The sequence below is a fragment of the Thalassophryne amazonica genome, chromosome 20 (genome assembly GCF_902500255.1).
Source record: "Thalassophryne amazonica chromosome 20, fThaAma1.1, whole genome shotgun sequence".
NCBI lineage: Eukaryota > Metazoa > Chordata > Actinopteri > Batrachoidiformes > Batrachoididae > Thalassophryne > Thalassophryne amazonica.
The window spans coordinates 2,516,238-2,532,696 of record NC_047122.1 but is presented as its reverse complement, the minus strand read 5'-3'; the positions used below and the strand labels follow the sequence as shown (position 1 = coordinate 2,532,696).

At 40.0% G+C, this 16,459-nt stretch overlaps 1 protein-coding gene across 1 annotated transcript in view; it reads left to right on the top strand.

Annotated features, from left to right (window-relative positions):
- The first annotated feature begins 234 nt into the window (after positions 1-234).
- The window catches only part of ngly1 (N-glycanase 1), a 44,457-nt gene continuing 28,232 nt past the window's right edge, over positions 235-16,459 (top strand). Inside the window, exons 1-6 of the mRNA XM_034161468.1 lie at positions 235-335; positions 6,526-6,640; positions 9,085-9,297; positions 9,568-9,730; positions 13,686-13,905; positions 14,231-14,352. Of these exons, the coding sequence (XP_034017359.1) occupies positions 235-335; positions 6,526-6,640; positions 9,085-9,297; positions 9,568-9,730; positions 13,686-13,905; positions 14,231-14,352 (934 nt within the window). The remainder of the gene's footprint in view (positions 336-6,525; positions 6,641-9,084; positions 9,298-9,567; positions 9,731-13,685; positions 13,906-14,230; positions 14,353-16,459) is intronic.

Sequence of the window (16,459 nt, the reverse complement as noted above, 5' to 3'; positions counted from 1 at the left end):
GGATTCAGTTAAAAAAAAAAGTAATTAAAATAATAACACAAGAAAACAGATAGCGACAATGCCAGACCTAACTTGAAATAACACATTAATACAGCACAAATACTTTTCAAGCTGTAAACACCCTTTCAGGCGTTATGAGGACGACTAGAACCAGGACCCAAAACACAGTTTAGCTTAGCTCCAGCTTCGTGCTCTTAGCAGCAGATCTGTAGTTTAAAAAGTGTCAAATACAATATGGTAATGTCTCCGGCTGTCACGACACTATGTGAGAATTCTAATGAAGTCTTCGTGGACGTTGCCAACTTGTTGCTTACATACGCGGATAATATTCTCAGGTAACAGCGAAAGTAGCCGAGTCATTAAAATCACTAAAATCACAAACTGAACTTCACATTTTAATCTCATCACAGTCTGGAACTTCGGAAAACAGTCAATGTAAATGTTTAATTACTTATTCTTGTCTGGTAAGCTTAAAAGTTTCTTTCTTTCTCATCTTTTAATTTCAATTATGTTGAGGTGATCTTGTGCTAAGTGTGGTCAGAGGTTTGTGTTTGTCAGTCTTTGGGTGTTTTATAGATATTTAATCTGTTGTAAGGACAGGGTTGGTTATTATCTGGAGTGCAAAGTAAGATGTTGCAGAGTCACAAAGATGTATGCAAAAAACGTTACTTTCATTGACTGTTTAGCTTTTCTATGCGTCATCAAAGGTTGATTACTTTGTAGCTTTTCTATAAAAATAAAGATGTTGCACAAGAATTAAGAATTAATCACTCACCTAAACGCTGTATGTGGTTAACAGGGTCGTGCCGAAAAACAAACTTCAACTTTTTCAAGGTGTTTCTTCATTTTTTGGTTCCTTTAGTGGTAAAAAACAAATTGGGTGAAATTTCACGACATTTGAAAAATATTAATCATTGCTATCCGGCCCCTGTTTTTTGTGACATTTTGAGTTCTGGACTGGATACATTACGTCATTAGTAGCAGATTTTGTTCCATCAGCTTCGGGTCACATTTTTGAAGTATTCAACATCAACATGTAGGTATGTGATTAAAAAAAAATTAAAGTTAAGGAATTGTAACAGAAATGGTGTGGTTGGAAAAGATCTGGTGTTAAATATTTGTTCTGTGTCACATATCAAGAAAGGTATGAGCATTTGAAGGTCAGAAGATCTTGATAATTTACGCCTGTGTGCTTAAGGGAAAAACACCAGAAACCTCATAAACTAGCTTGGGGACTTGATGGTGCTAAATGATACACCACTTGAAAGATGGGAATTTCTGCATATTTATGTCTTGAACTTTGATGACCCCTGGCAAGGTCACAGTTTTGTTTTCGGTCGAGAAATTTTGAGAAAGTTCGTTTTTTGGCAGGTTCCATCTCTGAGCCCTAATGTAAACCTGCCTGAACTTTAAAAATATTGGCAGCTACATACGAATAGCCACTTCCAACTGCAAACACTTCTTTAGACAAAACTGATCTTTTGGTTATAAGAAATCTTAAGGATTCACATCCTGAGACCTTGTCAAGCCAGCTGGGAAAATAATCCTTTAAGTGTGTCCTGGATCTTCCCTGGGGCCTCCTCCCCATTGGACATACCTATAAGATCTCCCAAGAGAGACCACCAGGGGGCATCCTCACCAGGTGCCTGAACCACCTCAGCTGGCTCTTTTTGATGTGAAGAAGCAGTGGCTCTACTCTGAGTCCCTGCTGGATAGTTGAGCTTTTCACCCTGTACAGGATTGTAAGCCCAGAGGCCCCATGGAGGAACCTCATTTCCCCCACTTGTGTCTGCAACTTTGTTCTTTAAGTCATTACCCTAAGTTCATGAACATAGGTGAAGACAGGAACGTAACTCCACTTGTAACTGTGATGGGAGTTTTCTGGGAATTCCCTGAAATCCAGGTTATTACTTCTGTGGCAAATGTTACCAGGATATTTTTGTTTTCCTCGTTCATGTTGGGTTTAGTCTGTGGTCTGATTTCATGATGTTTGTATTCGTAAAATTATTTGGAAATGTCTCTGATGAATCACCACAGTGGATACTAAGAGTCAGGTTTTCACATCCTGATGTGAGACTGAAGGATAAATGTAACATGTCGCCACTTGTCCACACAAAAGACAATGAGATATGCCATTACAGATGTTACTGTTAACTTCGCATCTTGTTGAAATGTGTTAGAAATGGATGGAAACGTTATTCTGCTGCAGGAAGATGATTTAAAGTTCATCAGGATTAAATTCAAATGGGTCTGATTTGATCAAAAAGGACCAAGACGCCAACTTGACTTTTTTAATAAGGTTGGGGCGAATAATGAAAATCATTAGTTGACTTGTGGTACCTTTAGTCGTTGAGTACTTGGCGACTAAATTTGACATTGAATGAGTTGAGCCAATTTCAAATCTTCATGGTGAACCTCAAATGTAACATTTATTTGAACAAATGCTGGAGTACTGCGCTCATAGAGTGCAAACCTCCTCCAACAGTAGTTTCTAATGCCACAAAATTTTACCTTGCAAAAAATTTTCAAGTACAGATTTCTTTTACAAGTGGCTTTTCATAAGCTAAATTAGATGTGATCAGATGTCAGGAGAATGTATTTAGTCCATGCACTTGAATCGAAGGGTTTTTTGTCAGTTTTTTTTTTTTCAACTTTTTCGGTTTCTGAATTCTCAGATAAGTTTCAACTAATGTTTAGGCGATCGGATCAACGTGAGAAAACTCCCAGGAACAAATTCTCATTCCAGTTGATTCAGTCCATTTGAAAATAACTCTAGTTGTACATTAAATACAGAACATGTCAAATTTGAAAAGTTCAACACATTTTAGCTGAACAAACAGGAGAAATCTGGACTGGAACTTGGAAAATTTCTGGCGTGAAATCAATGAAAATGGTGCACATGAGCAGTGTCAGGATTACAACCCCAGTTCCAATGACGTTGGGACGTTGTGTAAAATGTATATAAAAACAGAATACAATGATTTGCAAATCCTTTTCAACCTGTATTCAATTGAATACACCACAAAGACAAGATATTTAATGTTCAAACTGATAAGCTTTATTGTTTTTGTGCAAATATTTGCTCACAACCAAAGATTGGGTGAGGATCACCACTTTGTGAACAACTGCATGAAAAAAAATGGTCCAACAGTTTAAGAGCACGGGCTCAGGAACACTTCGTAAAACCATTGTCAGTTAACACAGTTCATCGCTACATCTACAAGTGCAAGTTAAAACTCTACCATGCAAAGTGAAAGCCAAACATCAGCAACATCCAGAAACACCATCACTTTCTCTGGGCCTGAGCTCATTTGAAATGGACAGACACAAAGTGGAAAAGTGTGCTGTGGTCTGATGAGTCCACATTTCAAACTGTGATGGTATGACATGAGCAACTTAAATATAAAGAAAAAGCATAGCACTCAAAATATTGATGTCTAGCCGCTGTTTTATTTCATAATAATTACGTTTCGGCCAAAAGGCCTTCGTCAGATAGCAGCTTCCATTGGACCAAGAGTCCATGAGCAACTTACACATCTGTGATGGCACCATCAATGCTGAAAGGTACATCCAAGTTTTGGAGCAACACATGCTGCCATTGAAGCAACGTCTTTTTCAGGGACGTCCCTGCTTATTTCAGCAAGACAATGCCAAGCCACATTCTGCACGTGTTACAACAGCGTGACTTCATAGTAAAAGAGTGCAGGTACTAGACTGGCCTGCCTGCAGCCCAGACCTGTCGCCCATTGAAAATGTGTGGCGCATTATGAAGCGCAAAATACGACAATGGAGACCCCAGACTGTTGAACAACTGAAGTCGTACATCAAGCAAGAATGGGAAAGAATTCCACCTACAAAGCTTCAACAATTAGTGTCCTCAGTTCCCAAACGCTTATTGAGTGTTGTTAGAAGGAAAGGTGATGTAACACAGTGGTAAACATACCACTGTCCCAGCTTTTTTGAAAAGTGTTGCAGGCATCAATTTCAAAATGAGCAAATATTTGCACAAAAACAATAAAGTTTATCAGTTTGAACATTAAATATCTTGTCTTTGTGGTGTATTCAATTGAATATAGGTTGAAGAGGATTTGAAATCATTGTATTCTGTTTTTATTTACATTTTACACAACGTCCCAACTTCACTGGAATTGAGGTTGTGTATATATTATGTTATATATTACATTAGACGTGCCAATTCATGTAGATTGATGTGTATTATTGACCTGCCTTTCAGTTTCCTTACCTCTCCGACTTGTATTGACGGCATCGGCTGACAGACGGACTTCTACGTTGTCATTGGGATTCAACACAGCCTCACATTCGCTGGCCATAATATAATAATTAATTATTTAATTAATTGTAACTAATAATGTAACAATTGCAAGTATATATTCGACTCAAACAAGCACAAGAATTTTGTTGAGCCATTTACATATTCTTCATAATCTGGTTAATCTGGATCATCTAGTGTTTTGAAACAAGGTTTGGTCAGATCGGCACACAGAAATGATCACACAGACTGCATTTTGCTAGAACAAACAGGCGTATGTTTATTCCCCACAAAAGCAGTTACATCAAACACAAGTGGTTGCAGCGCATAAAATATCTCTTTCTCTCTTACCGTGACGCCTTTAAGGTGGAGAGCCAACACCTTCGGCAGAGTGCGCTTGTCAACCGGCTGGGCGTTCGTACGCAACCCGCAGCAGACTCTATCGGAGCATGGCTCTGCCCCCTCTTTTCTAGTGTGTGCGCGAAGGGAGGGTGAGTGGCCATCTCAAACTCCCAGGCGCACATAATTCCTTTAATCAACAGGCATCTGAAAGTTATTTCCTCTTGCAAAAACATAATGACCCCAGCTCTTCACTCCCAGTTCAGAATGACCCCAGCATGCTTCACTCCCAGTCGTTAGTGGCTACAAAAACAAATTCAGTGTAATAATAACAAGTACATCATTAGGGTTACTTTAAGACAGGGGCAAAACAACATAATCTTTTCTCCACACATCTAGTATGTTTGGTTTTTTTTGTATGCACGTTTTTAGACATGTTAGATTTGTGTAGACTGTAGCTTAACACTTGTAACTTTTTTATTTTTTTTAAAATATCAACCTTTTACATGTTGATAGAAGAATATCAACCAAAAAGTATATTACATGTCATAAATGTTATTCAATTTCACATTCATTTCTAAATTCCTGTTTTCCTTTTCTGCTGTTATAGCAAACACCAAAGCAGTAAAAACAATCATAATCATCATCATCAAGCTTTCCGTGCTTTTCTTGTCTACAGGGCAGATGTAAAGCACATCATTTAAAACAAGTTTTCTCCTTGCACGTTGTCCATCCGTTGCCAGCTTCCGTTACTCCTGACAACGTGATCTTACAAAAGGGAATTTAAATTAATTGCAATGAAAACAATAATGATTAGCTGGAGCTCAGCAACTGAATCACATCAAAAGGGCCGTAAACATGTCCTCTTATGCTGTGGAAGAACAATTATTTTCTTTGAATTTAGGAAAACCTGTCGCTGGGCAACACGGACTTTGAACTCCCTCAACAAATTTTCTATGGGGTTGAGGTCTGGAGACTGGCTAGACCACTCCAGGACCTTGAAATGCTTTTTACGGACCCACTCCTTTGTTGACTGAGCGGTGTGTTTTTACGGACCCACTCCTTTGTTGACCGAGCGGTGTGTTTGGGATCATTGTCATGCTGGAAGACCCAGCCATGTTGCATCTTCAATGCTCTCACTGATGGAAGGAGGTTTTGGCTTTTCATTCATGAAGTCAGTGGTGTGTGTAGGTTTGGTTCGTGTCCTCGGACGACACACAGACACGGGCAGGAAACATACACCTGTTTATCAACAAAATGTCACAGACAAAGTGACATGAATAACCAAAACCACTTACTTATGGAAGGAAGTATTGTCTCCCTTGTTTGTCCGTTTGTGGCTTTGCCAACATGTGCAGCTTTCCAGCATATTCTACCTGTTTCTTGATGAGGCTAATAGAACTTCAATGAGCAAGCTCAGTAAACTGCACTCGTCCCCAGAAGAGGACAACCTCAACCAGAAGTGCCTCCACTGACTTCAGCCAATGGACATTTACATGTTAATTTAGCGGTGAATTTGATTAAAATAATATTATCTACACTGTGCTCAAACATTATGCAAGTGTATGAATAACACTTAATTTGTACCAAGGAATGCACAAACAAATTCCTAAAAAGTGTTTCTGTTCCTCTTTAAGCCCATGCATAATGAACATGGTAAATCCAATTTGTTGGTGACCAGCAGCCAGCTTTGTGTCAGTATTTTTCCTGCAGTGAAGACTGAGTTCTGTTGTGTAGGTTGAGACGGGTCGACTGGACTTGTTTTTTTCCTTGAAGATGTTTCGCTCTTCATCCAGAAAACCCTCATCAGTTCTCGTTGGACTAGTGAGACTCAAATATTTAGTGATGTGCTATGTCTCGAAAAATCATACATCTTACCACTGTCTTGTTTACACTGTGGTGATGATTCTCAACAGGTGTCCTCATGAGGAAAAGTACAGATCCATTCGTATAGGTAATCCCACATTCTCCACCAAACTGCTGCCCATCAAAGGAGCTGTGGAATGTCTCTTTGAGATGGGATTTGAAGAGGTAATTAGTTGTAACTACACATACAGTGGGGTAAAAAAGTATTTAGTCAGTCCCTTGATTGTGCAAGTTCTCTGACTTAGAAAGATGAGAGAGGTCTGTAATTTTCATCATAGGTACACTTCAACTATGAGAGACAAAATGAGAAAAAAAATCCAGGAAATCACATTGTAGGATTTTTAAAGAATTTATTTGTAAATTATGGTGGAAAATAAGTATTTGGTCAATAACAAAAGTTCAACTCAGTACTTTGTAACATAATCTTTGTTGGCAATGACAGAAGTCAGACGTTTCCTGTAAGTCTTCACCAGGTTTGCACACACTGTAGCTGGTATGTTGTTCCATTCCTCCATGCAGATCTCCTCTAGAGCAGTGATGTTTTGGGGCTGTCGCTGGGCAGCACAGACTTTCAACTCCCTCAACAATTTTTCTATGTGGTTGAGGTCTGGAGACTGACTCGGCCACTCCAGGACCTTGAAATGCTTTTTACGGACCCACTCCTTTGTTGTCCGAGCGGTGTGTTTGGGATCATTGTCATGCTGGAAGACCCAGCCATGTTGGATCTTCAATGCTCTCACTGGTGGAAGGAGGTTTTGGCTTTAAATCTCATGATACATGACTACGTTCATTCTTCCCTTAACACGGATCAGTCGTCCTGTCCCCTTTGCAGAAAAACAGCCCCAAAGCATGATGTTTCCACCCCCATGCTTCACAGTAGTTATGGTGTTCTTGGGATGCAACTCAGCATTCTTCTTCCTCCAAACACGACGAGTTGAGTTTTTACCAAAATGCTCTATTTTGGTTTCATCTGACCACATGATATTCTCCCAGTCCTCTTCTGGATCATCCATATGCTCTCTGGCAAACTTCAGATGGGCCTGGACATGTACCGTCTTAAGCAGGGTGACACACCTGACACTGCAGAATTTGAGTCCCTCTCTGCATAGTGTGTAGCCTTTGTTACTTTGGTCCCAGCTCTCTGCAGGTCATTCATCAGGTCTCTCCGTGTAGTTCTGGGATTTTTGTTCACTGTTCTCATGATCATTTTGACCACACGGGTTGACATGTTGTGTGGAGCCTCAGATCGAGGGAGATTATCAATGGTCTTGTATGTTTTCCATTTTCTTACAATTGCTCCCACAGTTGATTTATTCACACCGACCTGCTTGACTATTGTAGATTCACTCTTCCCAGCCTGGTGCAGGTCTACAATTTTCTTCCTGGTGTCCTTTGACAGCTCTTTGGTCTTGGCCATGGTTGAGTTTGGAGTCTGATTGTTTGAGGCTGTGGACAGGTGTCTTTTATACAGATAACGAGTTCCAACAGGTGCCATTAAAACAGGTAACAGGTGGAGGAAAGAAGAGCTTCTTAAAGAAGAAGTTACAGGTCTGTGAGAGCCAGAAATCTTGCTTGTTTGTAGGTGAACAAATACTTATTTTCCACCATAATTTACAAATAAATTCTTTAAAAATCCTACAATGTGATTTCCTGGATTTTTTTTTTTTCTCATTTTGTCTCTCACAGTTGAAGTGTACCTATGATGAAAACTACAGACCTCTCTCATTTTTCTAAGTAGGAGAACTTGCACAATCAGGGACTGACTAAATACTTTTTTACCCCACTGTAATAAAGGGTTCCATAGATGGTTATTAAATGTTCTTTGTGCCTTCTTTGTAGGGATGTGAATCTTACAACAACTCACGATTCAATTTGATTCCGATTCTTGGGGTGATGATTCGATTCAGAATCTATTTTTGATTGAAAGAGCTCTGAGAAATAGTTATATTACTTAAATGTTTATGTTTAAGAAAATGCAGCTTTACAAGGTTAATCAAGTGATTCTAAAGATGTAAATTTACTTATCTGCTTTGCTCATTCAGAGTTTGCTGGCAGTTTAGTGAAGCGCTGGTCAGTAGTCAGCAGATACCGCTGCTCCGCTTCTTTTAGCTCCGGGTGATGGCGTCGCATGTGGGCTTGTGGATTTGAAGTGTTTCCGAAGTACTTGACTTTCATTTTGCAGAGTTTGCACACTGCATAAGTCATGTCAAGCTCCTTCTTACGCAGAAAATAATAAAATCCAAAATGTGCCCTAACATTTGCAGACGGTGCTGGCTGAATTAGCTCTTCGTCTGCCATGCTAAGCTGCAGCTCACGAATGTTTGAAGCACGCCAGACCCTCCGCTCGTGGGGACGCTGTAGTACGGAAGCCGTTGCCTGACAAACAGTACACACAGCGAGTTAGCAAGAAAATGTTTTAAAAAATGCTTTTTAAAAATCGATTCTTGGACATTTTGGATCAATTCAGAATCTTAATAAATAATAATCGTGATTCGGACGCGAATCTTTTTTTTTTTTTTTTTTTTTCTGGCACCCCTACTTCTTTGTCATTTTGCAGTTGTTTTTACATTGCTCAAGTGAACCAGAAGCGTGAATGCTTTTCTTTTCAGGCAGAAACTCATTTGATCTTTCCCAAATCTGCATCAGTGGAACAGCTGAAGCTCATCAGGGAATCCATAGCAGCCGAGCGGGATCACAGGCTGGCCGGGGGACATCCTGTCCAACCTAGTCCTCAGGCTGCCGAGGCCTCAGTGGCAGAACACGAAAGCAGTGCCATCTCCAGCCAAGCCGCCGCCCCTCCTCTATCACAACCGCCATCTTTGGTAAAGATGTCTGAAATCTTTGAGAAAAAGCAGAAACTACAAAGACATATGACAGTTAAAAGCATAGAAGTAAATTAAAGACATTCAAGTCATGGGTGGATGCTAATGATTTAATATAGAATAGATGTGCTGTCTGCCTGTGTTAGTCCAGTGTATGATCCTTGTGACAGTAACTGTGAGCTTTAGTTCCTTTTTTTCATGTGCTCTTTATTTTCTGTGTCTACCGCATGTGGTCTTGTCTGTTACCTGGATGGTCCGTATGTCTATCAGGAGAGCAGCATGAGCTTCTTTGTGACCCTTCAGTCTAACTTTCAACACGTGATGCTGTATGAAAGTCCTGAGCTGCAGCAGAAAACCAGGAGCCTCATCCCTCATCAGCAGCTGTCGTCTGTGGCAGAACACAAGCTAAAGGAGGCTCTACAAGCTGACCCAGGTGGAACACCCATCAGACCCAGCAAAGTCTAACCATGCAAATAAAGGTTCATCTGACAATTAAAGGACAAGTTCACTTCTGAAGACCTTAGTCACATGAAAACATTGTTAGCATTCAAGACTCGGAGTGCTCTACTCACCCTTGACAGTTTTCGTGTATCAGAAAATTCCAATTTCTCCCACAATGGTGAGAAGGAATGCATGGGTATTAATCATGTGCTTATTAATAATCATAATATTAAGAATTTTTATAGGGCTTTCCCGGGAATCAGCAAATTAAAAAAATAAACCCCAACAATAAAAGAATGAATAATAAAAGTACACAACAACAGTGTACAAAAATACCAAATTCAAGAAGTGATGAAAAAAAGCCAAATGTTCTCATTTTTATTGTAGTGTTTCCAATCCTGTGGGCCAGCAATCTGTGTCCATCTGCAATAGATAACATCAGATATGTTGTCCATCACATGCTTATTTTTAGCAGTTTGCATATTTTTAATTAAATTTAAAACTATTTATTGTACACACCACAGGCTGACAGCTTGCTGCATAAATCCACTGTTCATTTTTCCACCAGTGTCCATATGACGATTCCTTTTGTCCAGACACCTGTGCACAGGTGTTGTGTTGATTTCCTGTCCGTTGTTAAACTTGCCCCCTGGGAAAGACTGTTTTCTAAAGTGAGTTCCACATCCAGAAATAAGAAAGATGCAAGTTATACTCTGGAAAATGTAACAATAGGTCACCACAGTCTCGTTTGAGCCCTGTGTGATATCGCAGGATGTGACCACTAATGGGGAGCTCCGCTCCCATTGTGCAATATATACACAGCATAACTTCACATGGAAAAATGGTGTACTCTGTTACTTTTGGCTGCAATCACCAAAGCAGTCGCGAAAAGTACTTTTTTTTCGGCTCCCAGTGGAACAGGGAAGATGAAGCAGATGGGAGACGTCGTGTCAGTAAATGTTAGCCTACACAGCTAACCAGAGTAGCTCTGTTCTCTCACCTGCAAAACCGCCTTGACACGTTTCAGCTCCGAGTCATTAAATAAACCTCAACACGTCCACTTTCCACTGCATCGTCACTTTTTCTTTGCATGTTTACTTTGTTTTCCTGTAATTTGTGTTTTTTCCCTGGAAGAAGAGAAATTATGTCATATGCGTCATATTTTAACCCTTTAGCGCCTGCCCTCAAACAAGACTGCGGTGCCCAACTATGGTTTTTGATAGTAAATCTCGGTGGGGGAGTTATTTACCCACTGGTATCTTTCATAGGGATTCAGATTCCAGTCTTTGAGAGAGAGGGAGAGAGAGAAACAAGTGGTTTAGGGTAAAAAAAAAAAAAAGCATCTGTCCCGTTTTTAAGTTATAAACTACATCTATCAACTGTTTCAGAAGACCATAACAGGTCGGTTTAACATAAAAAAGGTAAATATTACTAACAGACATATGCTTTTTAGGGTTTTAGGAGGGAAAAATTAAGATAAAGCGAAATAAAACAAAGAACCAACGAAGCAGCAGATTGAAGATCAAAGCACTGCTTCATTGGTTCAAGGTTCAAAGCAAAGCCGCGCTGCAGAGACGGTTGATTATACAGACCTGCTGCAGAGAAATGATCATTTTGCTGACAAACACCCCCAAAAACAGCAGCCACTCTGAAGGACCGATAAGGGAATCTTTAAGCAAAAAGGTTGTTGATGTCGATGGATCGAATAATTTCTTAAGGATACCTGAAAAGAACCGTGCAAATATTTGCTCATTTTGAAATGGATGCCTGCAACACATTTCAGAAAAGCTGGGACAGTGGTATGTTTACCACTGTGTTACATCACCTTTCCTTCTAACAACACTCAATAAGCGTTTGGGAACTGAGGACACTAATTGTTGAGGCTTTGTAGGTGGAATTCTTTCCCATTCTTGCTTGATGTACGACTTCAGTTCATCAACAGTCCGGGGTCTCCGTTGTCGTATTTTGCGCTTCATAATGTGCCACACATTTTGAATGGGCAAGCCACGCTGTTGTAACACGTGCAGAATGTGGCTTGGCATTGTCTTGTTGAAATAAGCAGGGACGTCCCTGAAAAAGACGTTGCTTGGATGGCAGCATGTGTTGCTCCAAAACCTGGATGGACCTTTCAGCATTGATGGTGCCATCACAGATGCTGGCTTTTGAACTTTGTGATGATAACAATCTGGATGGTCTTTTTCCTCTTTTGTCCAGAGGACACGACATCCATGATTTCCAAAAACAATGTGAAATGTGGACTCATCAGACCACACTTTTCCACTTTGTGTCTGTCCATTTCAAATGAGCTCGGGCCCAGAGAAGGCAGTGGCGTTTCTGGATGTTGTTGATGTTTGACTTTCACTTTGCATGGTAGAGTTTTAACTTGCACTTGTAGATGTAGTGACGAACTGTGTTAACTGACAGTGGTTTTCTGAAGTGTTCCTGAGCCAACACGGTAAGATCCTTTACACAGTGATGTCGGTTTTTAATGCAGTGCCGCCTGAGGGATCAAAGATCACGGGCATTCAATGTTGTTTTTCAGCTTTGCCGCTTACATCTAGAAAGTTCTCCAGATTCTCTGAATCTTCTGATTATATTATGGACCTTAGATGATAGAATCCCTAAATTCCTTGCAATTGAACATTGAGAAACATTATTCTTAAACTGTTGGACTATTTTTTTCATGCAGTTGTTCACAAAGTGGTGATTTCACACCATCTTTGCTTGTGAACAGCTGAGCCTTTTGGGGATGCTCCTTTTATACCCAATCATGACACTCACCTGTTTCCAATTAACCTGTTCACCTGTGGAATGTTTCAAACAGGTGTTCTTTGAGCATTCATCAACTTTCCAAGTCTTTTGTTGCGACGTCCCAGCTTTTTTGAAATGTGTTGCAGGCATCCATTTCAAAATGAGCAAATATTTGCACAAAAACAATAAAGTTTATCAGTTTGAACATTAAATATCTTGTCTTTGTGGTGTATTCAATTGAATATAGGTTGAAGAGGATTTGCAAATCAATGTATTCTGTTTTTATTTACATTTCACACAACGTCCCAACTTCATTGGAACTGGGGTTGTATTACATTGGTCAAAAAAAAAAAATTCTTTAACGGACTTTGAGAACTGATTTAAGGTCATTTTGGGGTGCTGAATCTGAATCTGATCCCAGATTTCCTCTATCACATCATGTTTTTTGCAGTCTGTATGTTCCGTATTAATGGATTGCGCAAAAGTTGCTCATTCACTCACGAGTTTGATGCCACTCTTCCTGCACAAAAGCAGCTTCAAAAGCAGTTTATAAACCAGGTTCACGACATGTGAACAAGAGCCGTGATATTGTTTATGGCGTTGAATAGGTGTGTGAGACTGCAGCTTTTGCATCAATGCTTGAGACGAGAAATATGTTTTCATATCTTAAATTTCAATTCAGTGCCCCCAAATGACCCAAAATCCGTTGAAAATCTCCATGCAAGAAAATGTGTTGACGAGTGTAATTAATGAAGTAAGGTGTCTGATCTGGGCACAAAACCAGAGGCAATCAAACTGACCAAAGCTTCTTCCTGAGATTGATGTAGAGTTGATATAAATTGGTACATGGGAAAAACCTCTCCAAGCTGGTCATAGCTGTTGTACCACTGATGCATATAGAGCTAGAAAATAGGTTTACAGTGTTGTTTTTTTGCTAGGTTTGAGCATACAGTGGATTTTTAACTCTTGTTAAGTTGGCTGCACGTTAACTTTCATTCACTGTTTCCAAAACAAAGTCATCAAAAGAGGGATTACCCTCATATGACCCAAGATTTGATTGATAACAACGTTTTATTGACTTTGGTTGTTTAAAATAAATGAATAAGTGAACTTGTCCTATAAATGATGCATAAGAATGGACTTGGCCTCTGTTTATCTGAGCTGTAACTGTGGAATGCTTTGGTTTGTGTCTGTAGAATGTAAACTTGGAAAGGACGACTTCTTGGTGTTGGAATTGCTGAAGTGGTTCAAGCAGGACTTCTTCTCATGGGTGGACTGTCTGTCCTGCAGCCGCTGTGGGGGTCAGACTCAACATGCTCAGGCCCTGAGTCCCACCGCTGAGGATCTCCGCTGGGGAGCTCAAAGAGTTGAGAACCACTTCTGTCAGTGCTGCCACCTCTCCACCCGATTCCCCCGGTATGTGCCGAGAGCCCGTCCTTCAGAGGGACTGACTCATTTCTTCTGTGTAAATGTTAAAGAGTCATAATGTAACAGTGTGTCCAGGACATGTGCTTAATACTGTGGAACTGCAGGATTTTTGCTTATGGTCTTATTTCTTTCATGCTTACTAAAAGGATGGATGTGTCTTACACACATGTAGAAATTTTGCACAGTGACATATACATTAGAGACACGGGTATGATTAAATAAATGAACATAATAAGTACAGCCTGTAACAAGTCAGCGGGACATTACACAACACTTTTGTACACTTGTGTTTTCAATGTTTTGTCAAAATCAGGTACAATAATCCAGAGAAACTGCTGGAAACAAAAAGGGGGCGCTGTGGGGAGTGGGCCAACTGTTTTACCCTATGCTGCAGAGCCCTTGGACTTGAGGCCAGGTACATCTGGGACAGCACAGGTATGTTCATGCATGGTAGATGTGGCTCTGTCTGTGTTAATTAGAACCTGGTGCCTGTATTTACAAAGCCTCTGAGTATGAAGAGTTCCCCTTAAAATTAAGAGCTGATCCTAGTTAAGATAAAGGTTATTCACAAAGTATCTTGGCCCTTAAGAGTTTCTAAGGTGGAAACGCTGTTACGCATGGTCCACACTGCAAGTGTCACAGTCATATCACGTGGGACACGTGCACCACATGCTGCAGTTGTGAGTGTGTGCGTTTATACTAGCATCTCTGCTCTCTTTTCCAGTTACTTGCCTTTTAAAAGGAATTTTATTCTGCTCTGCCTCCTGTGACTGTTTTACAGTGCACCTTCAGTTTGGGTTTTTCTTGTGCACGTGCACGTGCACATACCATCTTTTACCTTTTTTTCAGGTACAGCAGACACAACTGAACACACCTCATCTTGAATCATTTTAATATATAAATAAATATAAGTATAACCCCAATTCCAATGGAGTTGGGACGTTGTGTAAAATGTAAATAAAAACAAAATACAATGATTTTCTAATCCTCTTCAACCTGTATTCAATTGATTACACCACAAAGACAAGATATTTAATGCTCAAACTGATAAACTTTGTTGTTTTTGTGCAAATATTTGCTCATTTTGAAATGGATGCCTGCAACACGTTTCAAAAAGCTGGGACAGTGGCAACAAAAGACTGGGTTTTGAAGGTCACTGGCACCCCGTATGAGGAATCACACTCACTTTTTCTATATACCTGTCGAGAATTGAGAACTGATATGTCAAAGTTGGCCATTTTTACTATATTTTAATGTAACAATCTGAGGCCATTTTGACATCAACTTTTGAACTGACTAAAATTCAACTAAAATTGTACCTGATGGAAAAACTAACTTTGCCATTCTAAATCAATCTTCTTGAAGGGTATATGGTGAAAATTTCATCAAAATTGGAGTTGGTCATCCAGCCACCCCCATGTGATTTTCTCTGAGACAGCTCATTAAAGACAGTAACTAAAGAATTTGACATTCCCTCAGAAAAGGTCACTTTGCTAATCTACACTGTAATTATGCCACGCTACAGACACTGAAAACATTTAGAAAAATATATTTCCTAAATTCTAGTACACAGGGAATAGCAATACAGACATTGAGAATTTCAAAAAAAACTCTCAAAATATGCTTTTTTACTCTATACGTATTTCAGTGTAGAGACGGCAAGCATGGCCAAAAGTGGATCATTTGAAAAATTGTCTAAAGTTGTTCAGAATGTTTTATGGAGTGAAAAAAATGTTATGGGTCCAAGTTTTTTATGATTGTTCTTCACTTCTGGAAAGTTTCATGAAAATCGGTGATGGTCATCCAGCCAACTTCTCTTTTTCTGCGTGATCAATCAATCAATCAATTTTTTTATATAGCGCCAAATCACAACAAACAGTTGCCCCAAGGCGCTTTATATTGTAAGGCAAGGCCATACAATAATTATGTAAAACCCCAACGGTCAAAACGACCCCCTGTGAGCAAGCACTTGGCTACAGTGGGAAGGAAAAACTCCCTTTTAACAGGAAGAAACCTCCAGCAGAACCAGGCTCAGGGAGGGGCAGTCTTCTGCTGGGACTGGTTGGGGCTGAGGGAGAGAACCAGGAAAAAGACATGCTGTGGAGGGGAGCAGAGATCGATCACTAATGATTAAATGCAGAGTGGTGCATACAGAGCAAAAAGAGAAAGAAACAGTGCATCATGGGAACCCCCCAGCAGTCTACGTCTATAGCAGCATAACTAAGGGATGGTTCAGGGTCACCTGATCCAGCCCTAACTATAAGCTTTAGCAAAAAGGAAAGTTTTAAGCCTAATCTTAAAAGTAGAGAGGGTGTCTGTCTCCCTGATCTGAATTGGGAGCTGGTTCCACAGGAGAGGAGCCTGAAAGCTGAAGGCTCTGCCTCCCATTCTACTCTTACAAACCCTAGGAACTACAAGTAAGCCTGCAGTCTGAGAGCGAAGCGCTCTATTGGGGTGATATGGTACTACGAGGTCCCTAAGATAAGATGGGACCTGATTATTCAAAACCTTATAAGTAAGAAGAAGAATTTTAAATTCTATT